This window comes from Strongylocentrotus purpuratus, unplaced genomic scaffold (genome assembly GCF_000002235.5).
Source record: "Strongylocentrotus purpuratus isolate Spur 01 unplaced genomic scaffold, Spur_5.0 spur5_scaffold_5, whole genome shotgun sequence".
NCBI classification, from domain to species: Eukaryota; Metazoa; Echinodermata; class Echinoidea; order Camarodonta; family Strongylocentrotidae; genus Strongylocentrotus; species Strongylocentrotus purpuratus.
Genome location: NW_022145611.1, coordinates 10,077,059 through 10,092,510, shown reverse-complemented (window position 1 = coordinate 10,092,510; position 15,452 = coordinate 10,077,059). Strand labels below are relative to the sequence as shown.

At 36.2% G+C, this 15,452-nt stretch overlaps 1 protein-coding gene across 1 annotated transcript in view; it reads right to left on the bottom strand.

Moving 5' to 3' along the window:
• LOC580223 (ryanodine receptor 2) overlaps nt 1–15,452 on the bottom strand; it is a 173,182-nt gene that overhangs the window by 68,092 nt on the left and 89,638 nt on the right. The window contains exons 40-55 of the mRNA XM_030999251.1: nt 14,810–14,896; nt 13,223–13,282; nt 11,269–11,458; nt 10,391–10,472; nt 9,788–9,909; nt 8,941–9,016; nt 8,368–8,529; nt 7,857–8,024; nt 7,290–7,327; nt 7,041–7,118; nt 6,213–6,370; nt 5,412–5,510; nt 4,322–4,562; nt 3,643–3,767; nt 3,072–3,220; nt 2,179–2,386 (exon numbers count right to left, since the gene is read on the bottom strand). Coding sequence (XP_030855111.1) covers nt 2,179–2,386; nt 3,072–3,220; nt 3,643–3,767; nt 4,322–4,562; nt 5,412–5,510; nt 6,213–6,370; nt 7,041–7,118; nt 7,290–7,327; nt 7,857–8,024; nt 8,368–8,529; nt 8,941–9,016; nt 9,788–9,909; nt 10,391–10,472; nt 11,269–11,458; nt 13,223–13,282; nt 14,810–14,896 — 2,043 coding nt within the window. The remainder of the gene's footprint in view (nt 1–2,178; nt 2,387–3,071; nt 3,221–3,642; nt 3,768–4,321; nt 4,563–5,411; nt 5,511–6,212; nt 6,371–7,040; nt 7,119–7,289; nt 7,328–7,856; nt 8,025–8,367; nt 8,530–8,940; nt 9,017–9,787; nt 9,910–10,390; nt 10,473–11,268; nt 11,459–13,222; nt 13,283–14,809; nt 14,897–15,452) is intronic.

Here is a 15,452-nt window from a genome sequence, read left to right as displayed (position 1 = left end):
ATGATCCGTACCAACTCTGAAGATAGTGTTATTCTGTGGAAGGTGGCTTATAAATGTCAGCCATCACTTTTAATTCAATATTCGCATTCATGAAACTTGTGCATGGTTGACAGAAAACTTGAATATACAGGTTTATATTTCACACTGTTATCCTAACATGCATCATTAAACATTATTCACATAGTACACAGCAACCAAATACATTTTATCTATCTCTCTCTCTTTCTAACTCTGCTACTCACAAACTCATCATGCAAAAAGACCTCAAATCTAATCCACCTTCATAAATGAAACATGTCTTTCAATGGCTGTGTTACATAAGTAATAAAGTTTTTTGGAGAAACCCAACAAATCTTCTCAAAATCACCATAGTGCATAGCATAAAACCAGTTATGGAGGCAAAATGGATGAATTACCAAATTGCTTAAAAGATAAGGCACTAGAAAAAAAAATTGTCTCTCCTCTGCTAGTTACAGATGCAGTTCTCTATCATACAGACTGTTCAGTATATATCCTTTGTCCTACAGAAAATGATATTCAAAATCTATGAAAATATCTGTGGATATGTATATTTGGTACACTTGACACTAAAAAAAAAAGTTATTAGACTCATGAGCCCAATCAAAGTAAAGTACCGGTACTCATAATTTTTGGTGAAGATCATGTTTTAAATTGAAGAATAGTTCTAAAGACATGGATTATATGTATTTGATGTATTCATTAGAGCTAAAAACATATGAGTATTAAACATCACCTAATGATATTTTTTCAATTTTGGAATCAACTTTGCAAGCGTCAAATCAATAAACTAATATGGTGCTGTGACAGAGGAATATATGAGAGCAAGTAATTACTCTTGTGTACAGTATCAAACTATAACAAAAATAACCCTCTCTTTTTCACTACAAAGGAAAATTCCATTTGCCTGTTCCCGCCTACCTGTACATTGATGTTACCGACAAGGGCTACATATATTAATCTGAGTCATCAACAAATTCTACTTCTAAGATTAATGTGTTCGGTTAATAAAATGCTGTGAGTTCTGACAGGGATTCATCCCAGGCATGCGTCACGAGTGAGGGGTGAAAACCAGCCAAAAAATAAAAGCCACGACCCCCTCACAGTCCGCAGGCAAGACGACTGTTCGGAGAGTCCACTTTTGTTAGCAGTGAATTCTTGCAAGGCTATTTGTTTTAGTAATTTCAATTTTCATTCCGATCCTTGCAAGCACTTACAAAGTCCAATGTCGCTCTGTTCTAAAAAGTAACTGATGTGATCGAAACTGGCCATCTGGTTTCGACGGCTGACGCGACAAAAGTAGCTGAGGAAGCGTGAGCAGGCAGTGATAAGATCACGGTTGAAATCAGATTCCTCAGGCTGTTGGGGAGGGGTTTCGATTGGGGGAGGGGTAGGGGAGTATCAGCAAAAAAAAATATGTGGTTCATGAGGATATGGTTTCAGAACTGGCTTTCTTAATGCACAATAAGCACTATCAAAAACCTGGAAAACCAGAAAAATGGGAGAAATTTTAAAGAAATACAAGGTGTTCAAGTAAGATGTAAGAATATACAAATCTCAAAGTAAGAAAACAACCATAGATGAAATGTATTTCATAGCTTTTAGTATCATTTTTGGTAGTTTTATTCAATAACAAAAACTGTTTGTAGCTCTCTGTGAGTATTCTATTTAAGTCTTCAGGTATGGCAAGTTGATGGTATAAAACTTTAGTTCTGAAAATATCATATATCTCTGGGAAAGCACAAATCTGCACAATTAGCATGCCCAAACAAACCCTTAGTTCTATGAGGAAAACCAGTCAATGTACATGTATGTATCAACAAAGCCTAATATAATGTGGCACCCATTTGATACCAAAATAGTGTCTACTTTCTCACACATCTACTCTCATCCCATAGACCATCCACGTCAGAGTTTGACCAGTTGGGTTACTGGACCCACCGATACAGTCAAACCTGTCTACAAAGACTACATTTTTTGTATCCCTTGAAAATGGTTTGTCATTGAAACATGTACTTAAGGAACCTATCTACAAAGACTTTTTGTGTTTTTCTGTGGGCAGTCGCTATAGACAGGTTTGACTGTATATTTCTTTTGCTTGTATGTTGGCTCAACTCTGTGACTAGACAGCTCTGCATGATCCACACACTTCATCCCTACCTGTGTCTTTGGGGGTGCTGCTGCCGTGCTAGCCCCGGTCACTCCCTGACCCTGAGCGGACGATTCAGCCTCCTCGTCGCTGGTCAGCTGGATGGACGTCTGATGCTTCTCGAGGACGTTGACCATCACGTTCATGACCGTCTCGTGGACGCACAGCGCCCTCATGAGGTCAGGATGCTGGTAGAAGACCTTGTTGTCCGTCACCTCCCTGAATGTGATACAATCGGGATGCAGGATTATTAACATACTGAAATGACTATAATGTACATTTCGTATACGTACCCAATAGACAATACAACATACACCCCTTCCCCCAACCACCACACACATACTTGAAAATACATAAAAAGAAAAATGTCATATAATTGAACATGGCCTGAAAATAAGGATCCATAGAAACCGTAGTAAGTACAAATTTCGCAAACATCCCATTGAAGCAGGTGTTAAATTTAATACATGCATTTTAATGGGTTGTCGGTGAACTTGATCTTACGACCATCATGAAACGCTGCCCAGTACATTACTCTGATTTTGTCATCCTCTAAAATCATCATAAATTCATCTATGACACAAGCCATCAATTAATGAGACCCAAACTTTGGACAGCACTTTGTACAATTTATTTTGATAGATATTGAATTTGTGACGGGGGTTGAGACAAGTTCCAGTATTAGAGTAATAATAATAGTTATGCATAGTGATGGGTCTTGGGCTAGAAACTGACAAGTGTCTAAAATTGACAACAGACCCTTTTTTTTTTTGCCCGAGCATATTTCATACAATAACAAAACTTGTGCGTGGTTGATCCATGTATAGTGACAGGGTCACAGAAAGAGACTTAAAAAATATGCTTCAAAATACATTTTCAACCATTTTTTTCCTTTTTGACCTACCATAGATGTTTGATGAGAGCTTCCTCCTCTACTGATCCCATCTGTACGGTGAGCAATGACCTGATCTGACCCAGAGAGGTCAGGAGGTGAACGATGTCTTCGCACTGGTTGCTGCTTACTACATAGGATTTCTGCAAGGCACTGCATAGCTACAAAGAGAAAAAGTTGAGTACCATAAGTATATTATCCATCTACTAGCTTCAACTATTAAACATTCAAAGGTACACTATAGCAATAAGAAAAGTCACAATAGTGAAATGAAACAAACCTTGTTGCAATCTATTATTACGGTACATTACTTGCTACAAAACAGTAAACATTTATCACAAAAGATTTGGCAATATTGTGAACTTCAGTACTACAGAAACCTTGATATTTACATGTCTTGAGAAAATGTAAATTACAAAGATACATTGTATGTACTACCACAAATTGCCATTTCTTCTAAAGTCTGTTTTCATACTTCTTTATTCATCTGTTTATATTTCCCAAAATGTGGGTCTGTGGAATATGCATGTTATACCCAAACCGTGATACATTCTATATTCAGACACAATTGTAAATGACTTACCTCTCCAACTCCATCATACTGGCGATGTAAGAGATTGAACATCTCTCTGACTAGGGTAGGATCCTCAATGTGCTTCTCTTCTGCCCACTTGATCATTGTGTTGGAGATCAGATGGGAAAGTGAGTCTAAGAGGGAGGGGGAAAACAAGAAAATAAAGATAGGCTCTTCAAAACAAGTGTAAAGTGATGGTACTCCCTTCTTAAAAAAAGAATATTGCTATAGTCTCACTAGAGACTATAACAACCACAGACTGCTATTTATTTGGGGTATAATGTTCCTCACCCAAGTATATTGTATGTGTGAAGAAAAAAAACAGCAGTCTGCTGTTTGTTTAAATAGTCCACTAATGCTTGGAAAGAGCTCAAAGTAATATGAAAACAATTTTTAAAAAAGTATTCTCAGTAGCTATGCAATATTGGACAAAGCTATTTTTGTGTAATTCAATTCTCATATGTACGGAAGAAGATTTTGGAATATCTTTTCAAAAATCGGAAAAACATGATCAAAAATTATTTGTATCTCACCACTTGAGAACTTCTCCTGCAGAAGTTTATTAATCCAATTGAAAAAATTGATATGAAAATAATTTTAAAAGTATACTCAGTAGCTAAACAATATTTTACAAAATATCTATTTTATATATCGGAAAAAACCTGATAAAAATTTAGTTGTTTCTCACCGCTTGAGAACTTTTCCTGCGTGATGGCTCCTTGAGGACTCGCATCTTTCCTGCTCCCGGACAGCCACGAGAGGAACCTTCTGATCACCCCTCTGGAGTCTGTGCTCCTCTCCTCCTGTGTCTCGTGCACCCCGCAGTGCTTGGCCAGGGTGGAGTGGAACTCCAGCAGGACCGACCTCAGGTCCTCGCGGCACGGACACATCCCATCGTCACCCTCCTTGAAGTGTAGCAGCATTCGCATCTGAGGAGGAGGAGAAAGAAGAGGGGGTGGGGTGGGGTGGGAGGCGGGTTACGTTAAGGATTTGTGGTTTATACAGTCAAACCTACTTTAATGACCACCTGTATAGTAAGACCACCTGTCTACAAAGACCACATTTTTTGGTTCCCTTCAAAATGGTTTCTCATTGAAACATGTAATAAAGTAACCTGTACATAAAGAACACCTGCCTATAAAGACCACTTTTTTTCCTCCCTTGGGTGGTCTTTATAGACAGGTTTCACTGTACAATGACAAAGTGATTATGTTTGGTCTCTACGGCTCCTTGAACAGGTCATCAGGACGTTTTTTTAAAGTATGATCTCTCATTTAACTGAATGATGGCCATGATGCTTGCGATTGTTTATTTAGCTCTTGAACAGCATAAAACTAAAAGTTTTAACAAATATGAATGGTAGCAAGTGGGGTAAATAATATATTTTGATTTTATAAAGCATTAATACTGTGAAAATTTGCATTTCAGATGGTACTTGTCATGAATAGTATTCATCTTAATTCCTAACAAGTTGAATTAACGTATCTTAAAAGATGACATGCTTGTAATGACTAAATTTACAGTTTTAATTGAATCAAACTCTTACAAAAATACACCCCAAATAAAAAAATCTATACGCAAGTCATTGAACAATTAGATTTGGAAATAGATGACCGTCATCACATGAATGAAATTTGAAATGATCAAAACCACATTGAACACATTGATGGCTAAATTCTCTAATTCCCATAGGCTTAATACAAGGACCAACCTGGTACCAGTAGACAAAGGGTTAAAAGAATAAACACAAGCATGTACTGTACATCCCATGCTGTTACCTGTTCTTGAGGAGTGGACCTGAACTCTCTGGTCTTCTTAGCCGCAATGACGGGAGGCATGTCGGTGTTCCTCACTTCTAAGAACCTTCTGAGTTGATCCTGTGGGGGAAAAAAATATAAATAAAACATTGTAGATAACATAGACATGGGTCATTTTGGCCATCATGACTATACCTCAGTCAACCCTCAGTCACACCGCCAAACCAACTCGAGACCGACTCCAAACAGGCTGATTTTTTGCCACCGTCTGTTCTTCTGTTTGTTGTTGGTCTGGTGTTGGTCAAGTAGGTGTGCCTGAGGTATTACACATGTGCTTAGAGAATTCTACAGATTATTATACGCTATAAAAGCACTTTCCATTATTATTTTCATTAAAGCAATGTTTGTTTTCAATACCATGGTACACAGACAACACACCCCATAGCAACATTTGAATGAATCACTCACAAATGTTTATCAAGTCTTGTATGCACCAGCTCTGGGGGATATATGACTATATTATGAAAGGTTTATTGCCTACACTTATTAAATCTATACAAGGAACTTGAAACTTTGAAAGAATGTGTCATATTCATCAATATACTAATATTAATAAGACGTGTTTCTAACCACAGAAAATCCCATTGTAATATTTATTGAGGTACATGTAGGATGGGATTACAAGAGGTGCTACATGGAGTTAGATAAAGCCAATGTCTCATATTTTAAAAAATATCAAGATCGTATCAATTGGTATTGTGAATGGTCGCTACAGAAATACAGTTACAAATTCAAGGCCTTGGTGTCAGCTTATGTACTCACTGCTTGGCATTCTTCTACAAAGTCATCCGAGAAGTTGATGATTGATTCTACACGATGTCTGAGCTGACTGTCACAGAGATGCTGGAGTAGGAAGCACATGGCAAGCTTGACAGGCTCATCGAGATGCATCTGAAGCATTCCAACGGTCTCACTGATACCTGAGGATGATTCAAATCAAATCAAAGTTTAATCTAATCAATTGAAATCTGTCACAGAGATGTTAAATTAGGAAGTACATTTCAAGCTTGACAGGCTCATCGAGATGCATCTGAAGCATTCCAACGGTCTCACTGATACCTGAGGATGATTCAAATCAAATCAAAGTTTAATCTAATCAATTGAAATCTGTCACAGAGATGTTAAATTAGGAAGTACATGGCAAGCTTGACAGGCTCATCGAGATGCATCTGAAGCATTCCAACGGTCTCACTGATACCTGAGGATGATTCAAATCATATCAAAATCGAATCAATCAAATTAAACCAAACCTAATCAATTTAAAGCTGTCAAAGAGATATTGACTTAAGAAGCACATGTATAGTGCTCATCTAGATACATCTGAAGCATTACAACTGTCTCACTTATACCTGATGATGATTTAAATCAAATCAAAATCAATTCAAATTAAAAAACTTCAAAACATGTGAAAAAAGCTCAGTTCATTTTTAAAGAATTAGTGGAATAATCTGCAAAAAAACCTCAAAATTGATGTGAATGAACACAATTTTAATCTATTTTCTCTCAATGAACAATGTTTATACATACATAGCACTTTCATTAATATAATAAAAAGCCTGTAAGGTATGGGAAACCTGATTTGTTACAAACCTTTCTTGTATGTTTCATCAAATGTTGCAGGATCAATGAGAATAAGAAGACTCTTCAGGTCATCATCATCAAACTCTCCTAAAGAAAGAAAACAAAAACAACATGTGACACTTCATACACAAGACAGCACATCAGTGCAACGTCTTAGAAAGAGTTGCAATGTCTTTACAACATGAATATTTCCTAAACATCCTCTATTCATATCAAGAAAATGGAAAAAAGCTTACAGAAGTTTTGTTTTACACTTACCAATAACAAGGAGAGCATCACAGAGTTGTAATAAAGGCCTGTAAAGAAAAATCCAAAAAGGTACTGAGATTGAGATTGAGATTCTAGATATTTTATTTAACCATGACCATCAAAAAACAGACAAAAATTAATACAAAATACAGTATGGAATATGGAGAGGACCAATTGGAAGGCAAATGCTTGTGAGGAATGGCCCTGAAACAGAGAAAACAAAAACAAATACCAAGTATTATACAGAGTCCGATTAATCGATAATAGAAACTTAATATTTTTTATTCAACAACTTCAAAATGGGTATCAAAATTTGTAAACACAGCTATCACAATTCACATAAAAACCCTTTCATTTGAACTACAGCGTTAATCCTGAGCTTCCCTGAAGGAAATCCCTACCCCCTCCAAAAAATGTATAAATATACATATATATATATATATGTGTGATCAACTCAACATCTCAGGCAGTTTATACTTTGTGCATGTGCATTTCAATAATTCCCCTCATCCAATCCTTTTTATCTGAGCATGGATTGGCACCCCTACATTCTGTGATGCATTAATGATTACTCACACAAAGAGGTTATTGTAGTTGCCACCGATGGGATCTCGGCAGTGTGACACGCCGTGTGCCACCGCCTCACCCAACGACGATATGACATGCTGCTTGAGCACCATGTGGTTGAAGCTCGGAGGAGCCTGCTCGGACGCCTTCATGCTCTGACTGAAGCTCTGATGACTACTGCATGGGGGAAAGAGGAGCACAGGAGAGAAGGAGAAGGAAATAATAATGTTTTATCAGTGAAGATGAGTCAGATGCGACAAATGTAGATAATAATAATAATAATAATGGTGGCTTCTAATATATAGCGCACATGTCCGTCACGTTGTGACGCTCCTGACACTGCCCTGATTATGTTTTGCTAAAGGACCGCGGACCTTGTGATCCACAGTCCGGTGATATATCCACTCGACTATGACACCTCTACATCATATGGTGGCAATGTTGATAATCTTGATGGTGATTTTGTTGTTTTGTTGTTGCTGTTTTTAGTTGTTGTAGTGGTGGCCGCTTGGGCACTTACCTATCAGCTGATGGTCCGATGTTGAGTTGTGGTCTGATGGAGACACTCTTGGTGGTACTCAAGGCTCTCTTGATGGACATACTACTGGAAATGTCCATTTCTTCATCTACTGGCTTGGGACCGGCCGATAAGGGGATGATAAACTCATCTTGAGTCTTTAACCTGAATCGAAAGCGGACAACAAAATCACATTGAGTTGCATTGAATCAATTATATTTCACCCTTTGCAACAAAAGGGGAATTTGAATGATAAACAGCAAACAAAATGCAAGATAGATTTTATACATATATTGTAATTACATTGTAGCAAATAACTACAGAGGGGTGAGAGATGGATATAACAAGATTGAAGGTGAGAAAATACAATCCAGAAAGAAAAACAAAGGCAGAATTATTGAGTGAGAGAAAAAGAATTTGCTAGCTTTGGTAAAGTTCAATCCAGTTCTTTCCAGTTATATCGGTTCTATCCAGTTCTGTATTTCTTTCTAATGCAGAACTCTTCTGAGATATATCACATACATGCAAGTAGAACCCGACTCAAATAGTTAGAATACAAATAAACTTAAAGCTTACCTAGCACTGACATGGGTTTGGAGATGGAGGGCATGCAGCAGATTGTAGTATCCTATCCTCAAAGGACCGGATATATCTAGAGCAGGAAAATAAGTAGACAAGAAATCAGCATTAATGATAATAAAACCACATATCAATTTATATAGAACAGGTAAATCAGAACACTTTCTACAGATAAATAAAGTGTCCTGTGTCCACAAAGTGTTAGAGTCTTCTTCCTAGTATTAAATATCAAATTTCTGTGTGGAACTAACAGTAAGGAGTCTGGTCTCACTGTCTCACAATTACAGATCTATTACAAACAATCACATCTTTTAACACTATATAATAAATATATATAAATAATAGGAACATGTTGGTTATCTTGCAGCTGCTCCCCTTCAATTAAATATATCCCACTAGCAACTTTTATTCAAATTGGTTGATGTAAGAGCCCACAGTACACATCTACTATAGATGCTATATAGTGTATATCCTACATGTAGATGTATGGGCAGCCCTGTTGCAAGAATTGCTTATACACATAAGTAAACTGAATGAAGTGACATTGCAGGATAACCTTTGACCCTTACTCTACCAATTTCAAATGTAACACTGGGTTTTACAAATAGTTTATAGTGAAGAGTTTAATAAAGGAAGATACGTGCAAACCACTTGTCCTTTTAAAACATGCCTCAATCAGTTTCTCTGCTGGGTTTAATTGTATTAGTAGAATACCAGCCAAACCTTTTTTCCTTTCTCTCAAGTTTCCACACATTTATTATTCCTCACAAGTAGCCCATTTACAAGGATATTTTGCACGGAAACCATTAAACCTTCTAGGTTACAAAAACAGTAAAGAACTTACATGGGCACTGAAGGCAGTACATGAGCTGGTCTTCGTTGACATGGTTGATCAAGGCATGGGCTACATGGTGGTTACCATGGGAACACACACTGCAGTACAACCTCAAGGTGTGTGCATGGAATCTAGGATAAAAACAATAAATAATTACTATAACTGGTATATCCTACACAGTACACACCTTTCTCAAGGCTTAAAACAACCAATCTAGGCAGAATCAAATACAAATTTTCTTTCTGACTGGAGTCTGACAATTCTCCTCAAATTTTGTAAAGACTGAGGTGTGAATCTGTAAACATCCATTATATAATACTAGGCATATATGACTGTGCTGGAAAAATATTATGTTGATTTTACTTCTTGTCAATAATTTAATTTTATTGTGTAATAAACTTGTCATAATCATATGAAATTGCACATAGGATTGTGGCAAATGAATATATACGTACTTGTTTGTGCCATATTACTTGATTATAGTGAAGATATGTTGTTGCTTTTTAATGGAAAGAATAAAAGAAATTGAAAACATTATAATAGAAGGTCAAGAACCCCCTATAAATTACTAGGAAGGATGAAAGCTACAATTTCCTTGCAGATTTAACTTACTTGAGAAGGTCTTCATGCTCCACCAGTTCTAAGATGTCCATACAACGATTCTCTTCAGGTATGTGGACACCAAGCCATGATACTGTATCAAATGAAGGATATAGAATAAACATGTAAGAGACAAAATCATTTATTAACACTTCAGTTGCTTTCTTTGCCTCTCTGCTTAGTTGCTCGATTGCTAAGTGTGCACATTTGCAAAAAACAATAAGCTGCAATTGATGGAAGGATTGCGTTGTGCAACACAATGGCTTGGCAAAATTACCCATTTCCAGTCTTGATTTGCTTCATGACAACTACCTTAACAACGGTACAATGTATAGATTAATCTTGCACTGGAAAATATCTCAAAGCCTTTGGTATATCTGGCTAGGATTACATACCCAAGTCATACAATGGCTGGGCAAAATTGCCCAATTCCAGTCTTGATTTGCTCCATGACAACTACCTTAACACCGGTATAATGTATAGATTAATCTTGCACTGGAAAATATCTCAAAGCCTTTGGTATATCTGTCCCATGATAAATAAAATCTGGCACAGGGAGATATTTTGTGTATGACATAAAGAGATAACATCTGGCTAGGATTAAACTGTACATACCTAAGTCATGTTTTCTTTATAGCTTTCCTCCTGAACTGCTTTTAATCATTTTAGTGCTACCACTATATGTCTTGGACAATGAAATATGTCTTTGTCTTAAACATTAAGTAGCAAAGAACAGGGTCTTGAACGCACTTATGTCCCACAAACTTCTTGGTCTCAATTTTTATGGTCTTAAAAGGTGCCCTGGCACAGGTACAGATGTGCATTTCCTAAGGAATTTATCTACATGCATACATTCTTGCAAGTTGAATGCATGAACATAGAATAGTTACCAGGTTCTGGACACGACACCAGCCAGCCGTTGTTGTCGGACATCTTCTTGGTCTCGATGTTCATGGTCTGAAGTGGAGCCCTGGCCCAGGTGTTGGTGTACATGACCTGGACCTCGACCCTGGACGGACATTGAGGGGTGGGGTTGTGGGTGTCTCCTCGGAACCAGGCAGCCGATAAGGGGAGGCAGTTCTGGTGGAATGGAACATATCAAGGAACAAGTTAATTCAAACTGCCCCTCTAAAAAAAAAATTGTTAAGAAAACGTTCTGCTTTATGACATGTAAAAAATATGAAGGCATATGCAAAAGTATTGCTTTTTTGGATGTTGTAAAAATGAGGAAAAATACTTTGACAATGTTGGCAATATGAAACGGTTTGCTTTGATAAGATCCTAAGGTTGTTGGAAAATTTAGTGCTAGAGAGAGAGAGAGAGAACACAGAAACCAATGTAAAATGTCATACAAACTTTGTGCCAGTACTCACATTCAGTTTATGTTCATGCAGGTACATGTACACAGTATATAACTGTAACTTTGTACAATTTTTATTTAATCATGTGAATTTTAGTAGACGGCATGTATATGCAGTTTTGAGCATCTTTTAGTTGTAGTTCCTTAGAAATGGTAGTAATTGCGTACATGTAAGATAGACAGAAACAGTAACAAAACAATAATACAAAAAATACAAGAATTGTGTTTTATTAATTGTTCTGTACTAGCAGAAATCCAAATGTTAAGCAAAGCTACAAGACATATGATTGGTTAAATTACTACATGAAGAAGAGAGAAATTTAGTTAAATTTTCCATCCATATTTTATTCAGCTTAGTCAAATATATGTTATATTTGTGTAAACATATTAAAAATTGTAATGTTTATGCAGTATACATTTTCATACAAAAATGAGGAAACCTCATTCCATAACCCCTAACCGATACATTTTGGAAGCTTGGTTGCAATAAAGATACTTCTCTTCCAACGTCATGGTTTTTACAAGATGAAGTTACAATTAATGTTCTGTCACAGCTTTCTCGCTGTAGGTTGGAAATGCTGAAATCTGATGAGGCTTTCCGGTATTATAATATTGTGTTCTTTCCAATTCTTAACCGCATTACAATACATCTACATAATGTATAAATACATCTTGTCCTCATGAATTTGGTACATGTAATTTTGAATACATACACTTTCAATGAAACCCTTTTTATGTATACCTTAACCTAAAGACAATATACCTCAAGAATAATTGCATTCTAACCCTTCTTAAAGAGATATGTAAATATAAAGCCTTACAAAATGGTCTGATTAGTATTAGGCGATTTATACAAGGACTAGATGTCTAAACTGTTCATTTGTTAATGTTATTCTATATACGAGCCAACAACACCAACAACAACATTAACAAAAACACTTCTCCTGCAGCATTCTCAAGATTAAAATTAAAGCTGAATTTCTACATCCGCATCTACAGCTATAAGTGTACTGATTAGATTTAAATTAATTTATATTTATGAAGCCAATGTAATAGAATTTTTGCACAAAAAAGTTCCCTTGAACTCCATAAAAACTAGGTTTAGGATAACAAGAAAAGATACATTTACAGGATCTGTACATGTACATCAAACATAAACATTCATGAAATGATGACTCTGTACTTCTTTCACTTCTCTGTAAAGGTTGAGAATGATGAATTAGTTCAACCTGATGATGCGCTATCTACAGAGGGCAGCATACAATCACCTGGTTGTAACTCAAGTGAGCAATCTCATAATGAAACTGCATGTACAAGTAGTACTGGAAAAACATACAATACTCTATGTGATTCATGAAATATTGTGAATTCATCAAAACTTCAAGGACACTAATGGAAACTAAAGCGCATGGATTAGAAGCAATAAGCTGATATCGAGATGAGCACTAATGATTCGCTAGCTATAGAGGGAGGCATACATTCACCTGGTCGACGCTCATTTGAGCAATTTCTGACTGAACTGAGCTGGATCGTCTCTCCAGAATCTGAGAATCATGCAAAACATGCTAAATCATATAGAACTCTCTACTCTCAAGCTTAATCATATAGAATAATAATAATAATAATAATACTCAGTTTTTATATAGCGCTTTTTCAATCACTTAGCGCTTCCAAACTGATTATTACCCCGGCTTTAGCTGTGCTGCCATTGCGGCGCTCTAGCATGTTCAAGGAATTAATTCCTGCCAGGTACCCATGCACATCACCTGGGTTGAGTGTGGCAAATGTAGATCAATGTCTTGCCAAAGGACATTAGTGCCGCGGCGGGTCTCGAACCGCGGACCTTGTGATCGACAGTCCGGCGACTTAACCACTCGACCACGGCACCTCTACCACTGTCTACTTTCAAGCTTAATCATATAGAACTGTCTACTCATAATTATATAGAACTGTCTACTCTCAAGCTAATAGCAGTATCATAAATATCAAGCATTCTAACATTCATTTTACAATAATATACATGTCTACTATCTATTATCTATTTGTATCAATAATCATATCAATTTCAAATTCAACTCTATATGATATTTTCAAGTCTAAGAATATATAGGCAAGTACACACTGAGTATGTGAAACTTTCTATTCAAGGTCTTTAAAAACAGCATTTAAACTTGCTTCAGAAAATATTGGTATTTAACATGTGCAAGGTAAACTATGTATTAGCAGAGTAGCTATTCATTTCAAAGCAAACCTAAATGATAAGAATTACTTCCTTTATTCCTTTTCTCTAATAAAACTATTTAATACTCCCAGTTTAGTTTCCAATAATAAAACCCAAGAACCAAAGTGTAAGTTACTCAATCAAGAGCCATAAGTCAGTTCAGTTTTTATTTAAAAAATGTTTATGAATGTAATTCAAATTCATTTTATATTTACAAGCATCTTTTGTCACAAAATATTACACAACAGTGTACAGTACGGTGTGGTTTACATTATAGGTATGTACATTGTATAAGTAATAAAAAGTTTTATTTTATACTAGTGTGTGATTAGATCAGAACCAAAATATACTTCATAAACATGAAACAACATAATTTAACACGTCAACCTTCAATAAATGAAATTAAAAAATAACTTTTACATTCTCTAATGATTATAATAATAAATGCAGGGCTTTGTCTCAATGCGTAGAATAATAATTTCTTTTAAAAATGTCAATATATTTTTTCATTCACAAACAAATTCAAATTTGTGGTGCTTGTATAAAAGCTCATACAATTGGTGCAACACAAAAACCAACTTTCACATTCTTTAATGATTATAATGAATGAGGGGCTTTGTGTCTGTAACAATGCGTAAATATTTACTTCTATTTTTCAAAATATCCAATACTTTCTTCATTCACAAGAAAAATGCAAGGTTGCGGTGCCTGTATAAAAGCTCATACAATTGGTGCAACACATTCAATACGATATCGTAATATGCTTGATTCATTCATGTGCACATATGCATGAGCATAATCATCAGACTAAAACATCATAAAGAGTTTAATTAGAAAGTACTTCTCTCACCTTTGACCTTCCGAGTTCAAACTGGAGCATCTCCTTACTGGTAGGCTTGACAAACACAGCTGGAAACAACTTGGTCTTGGGTTCAACCTGAATTTTGAAATAGAGACAAATTTGAATAAATGGTAGCAATGAGTAACTACATAAAGTTTGTACGCATTTCGATAAGAAATTGCATATTCTTTCAGAGATAACAGTAAATAATTCTACAACTTGTAAACAAACACAATCACATCACATTACATTGAAATAGAGTACTGATTTAACTGAGAGAAATATGATAGGACCTACATGAAAGCAAGCTTGTATTATCTCATATCTACAAGTATAAAGTCTCCCCTTTCTCTCTCATTGCCCCCTCCACCTCTTCTCTCTCTTTTTCTAAATATTTGCTTCCTCTTCTCATCTTCTACATCCTTCTTCTTCCCCACTTTCCGAATCTCTGTTTCTCTCTCCCTCCAGCTCATCAACTTTTATTCTCTTCCTCTTTCTTCTTCTCTCATCCTCCTCTCCCCACCCCCTCCTCTCGTAGCTCCTTCTCCCACTTTTTCTTCCTCTTTTATCTTCCTCAACACATACTAGCCAATTCCAATTCAAAGACCACCTGTCTATTAAGTCCACTTCTGTAGTTGTTTCCTCTGAGCAG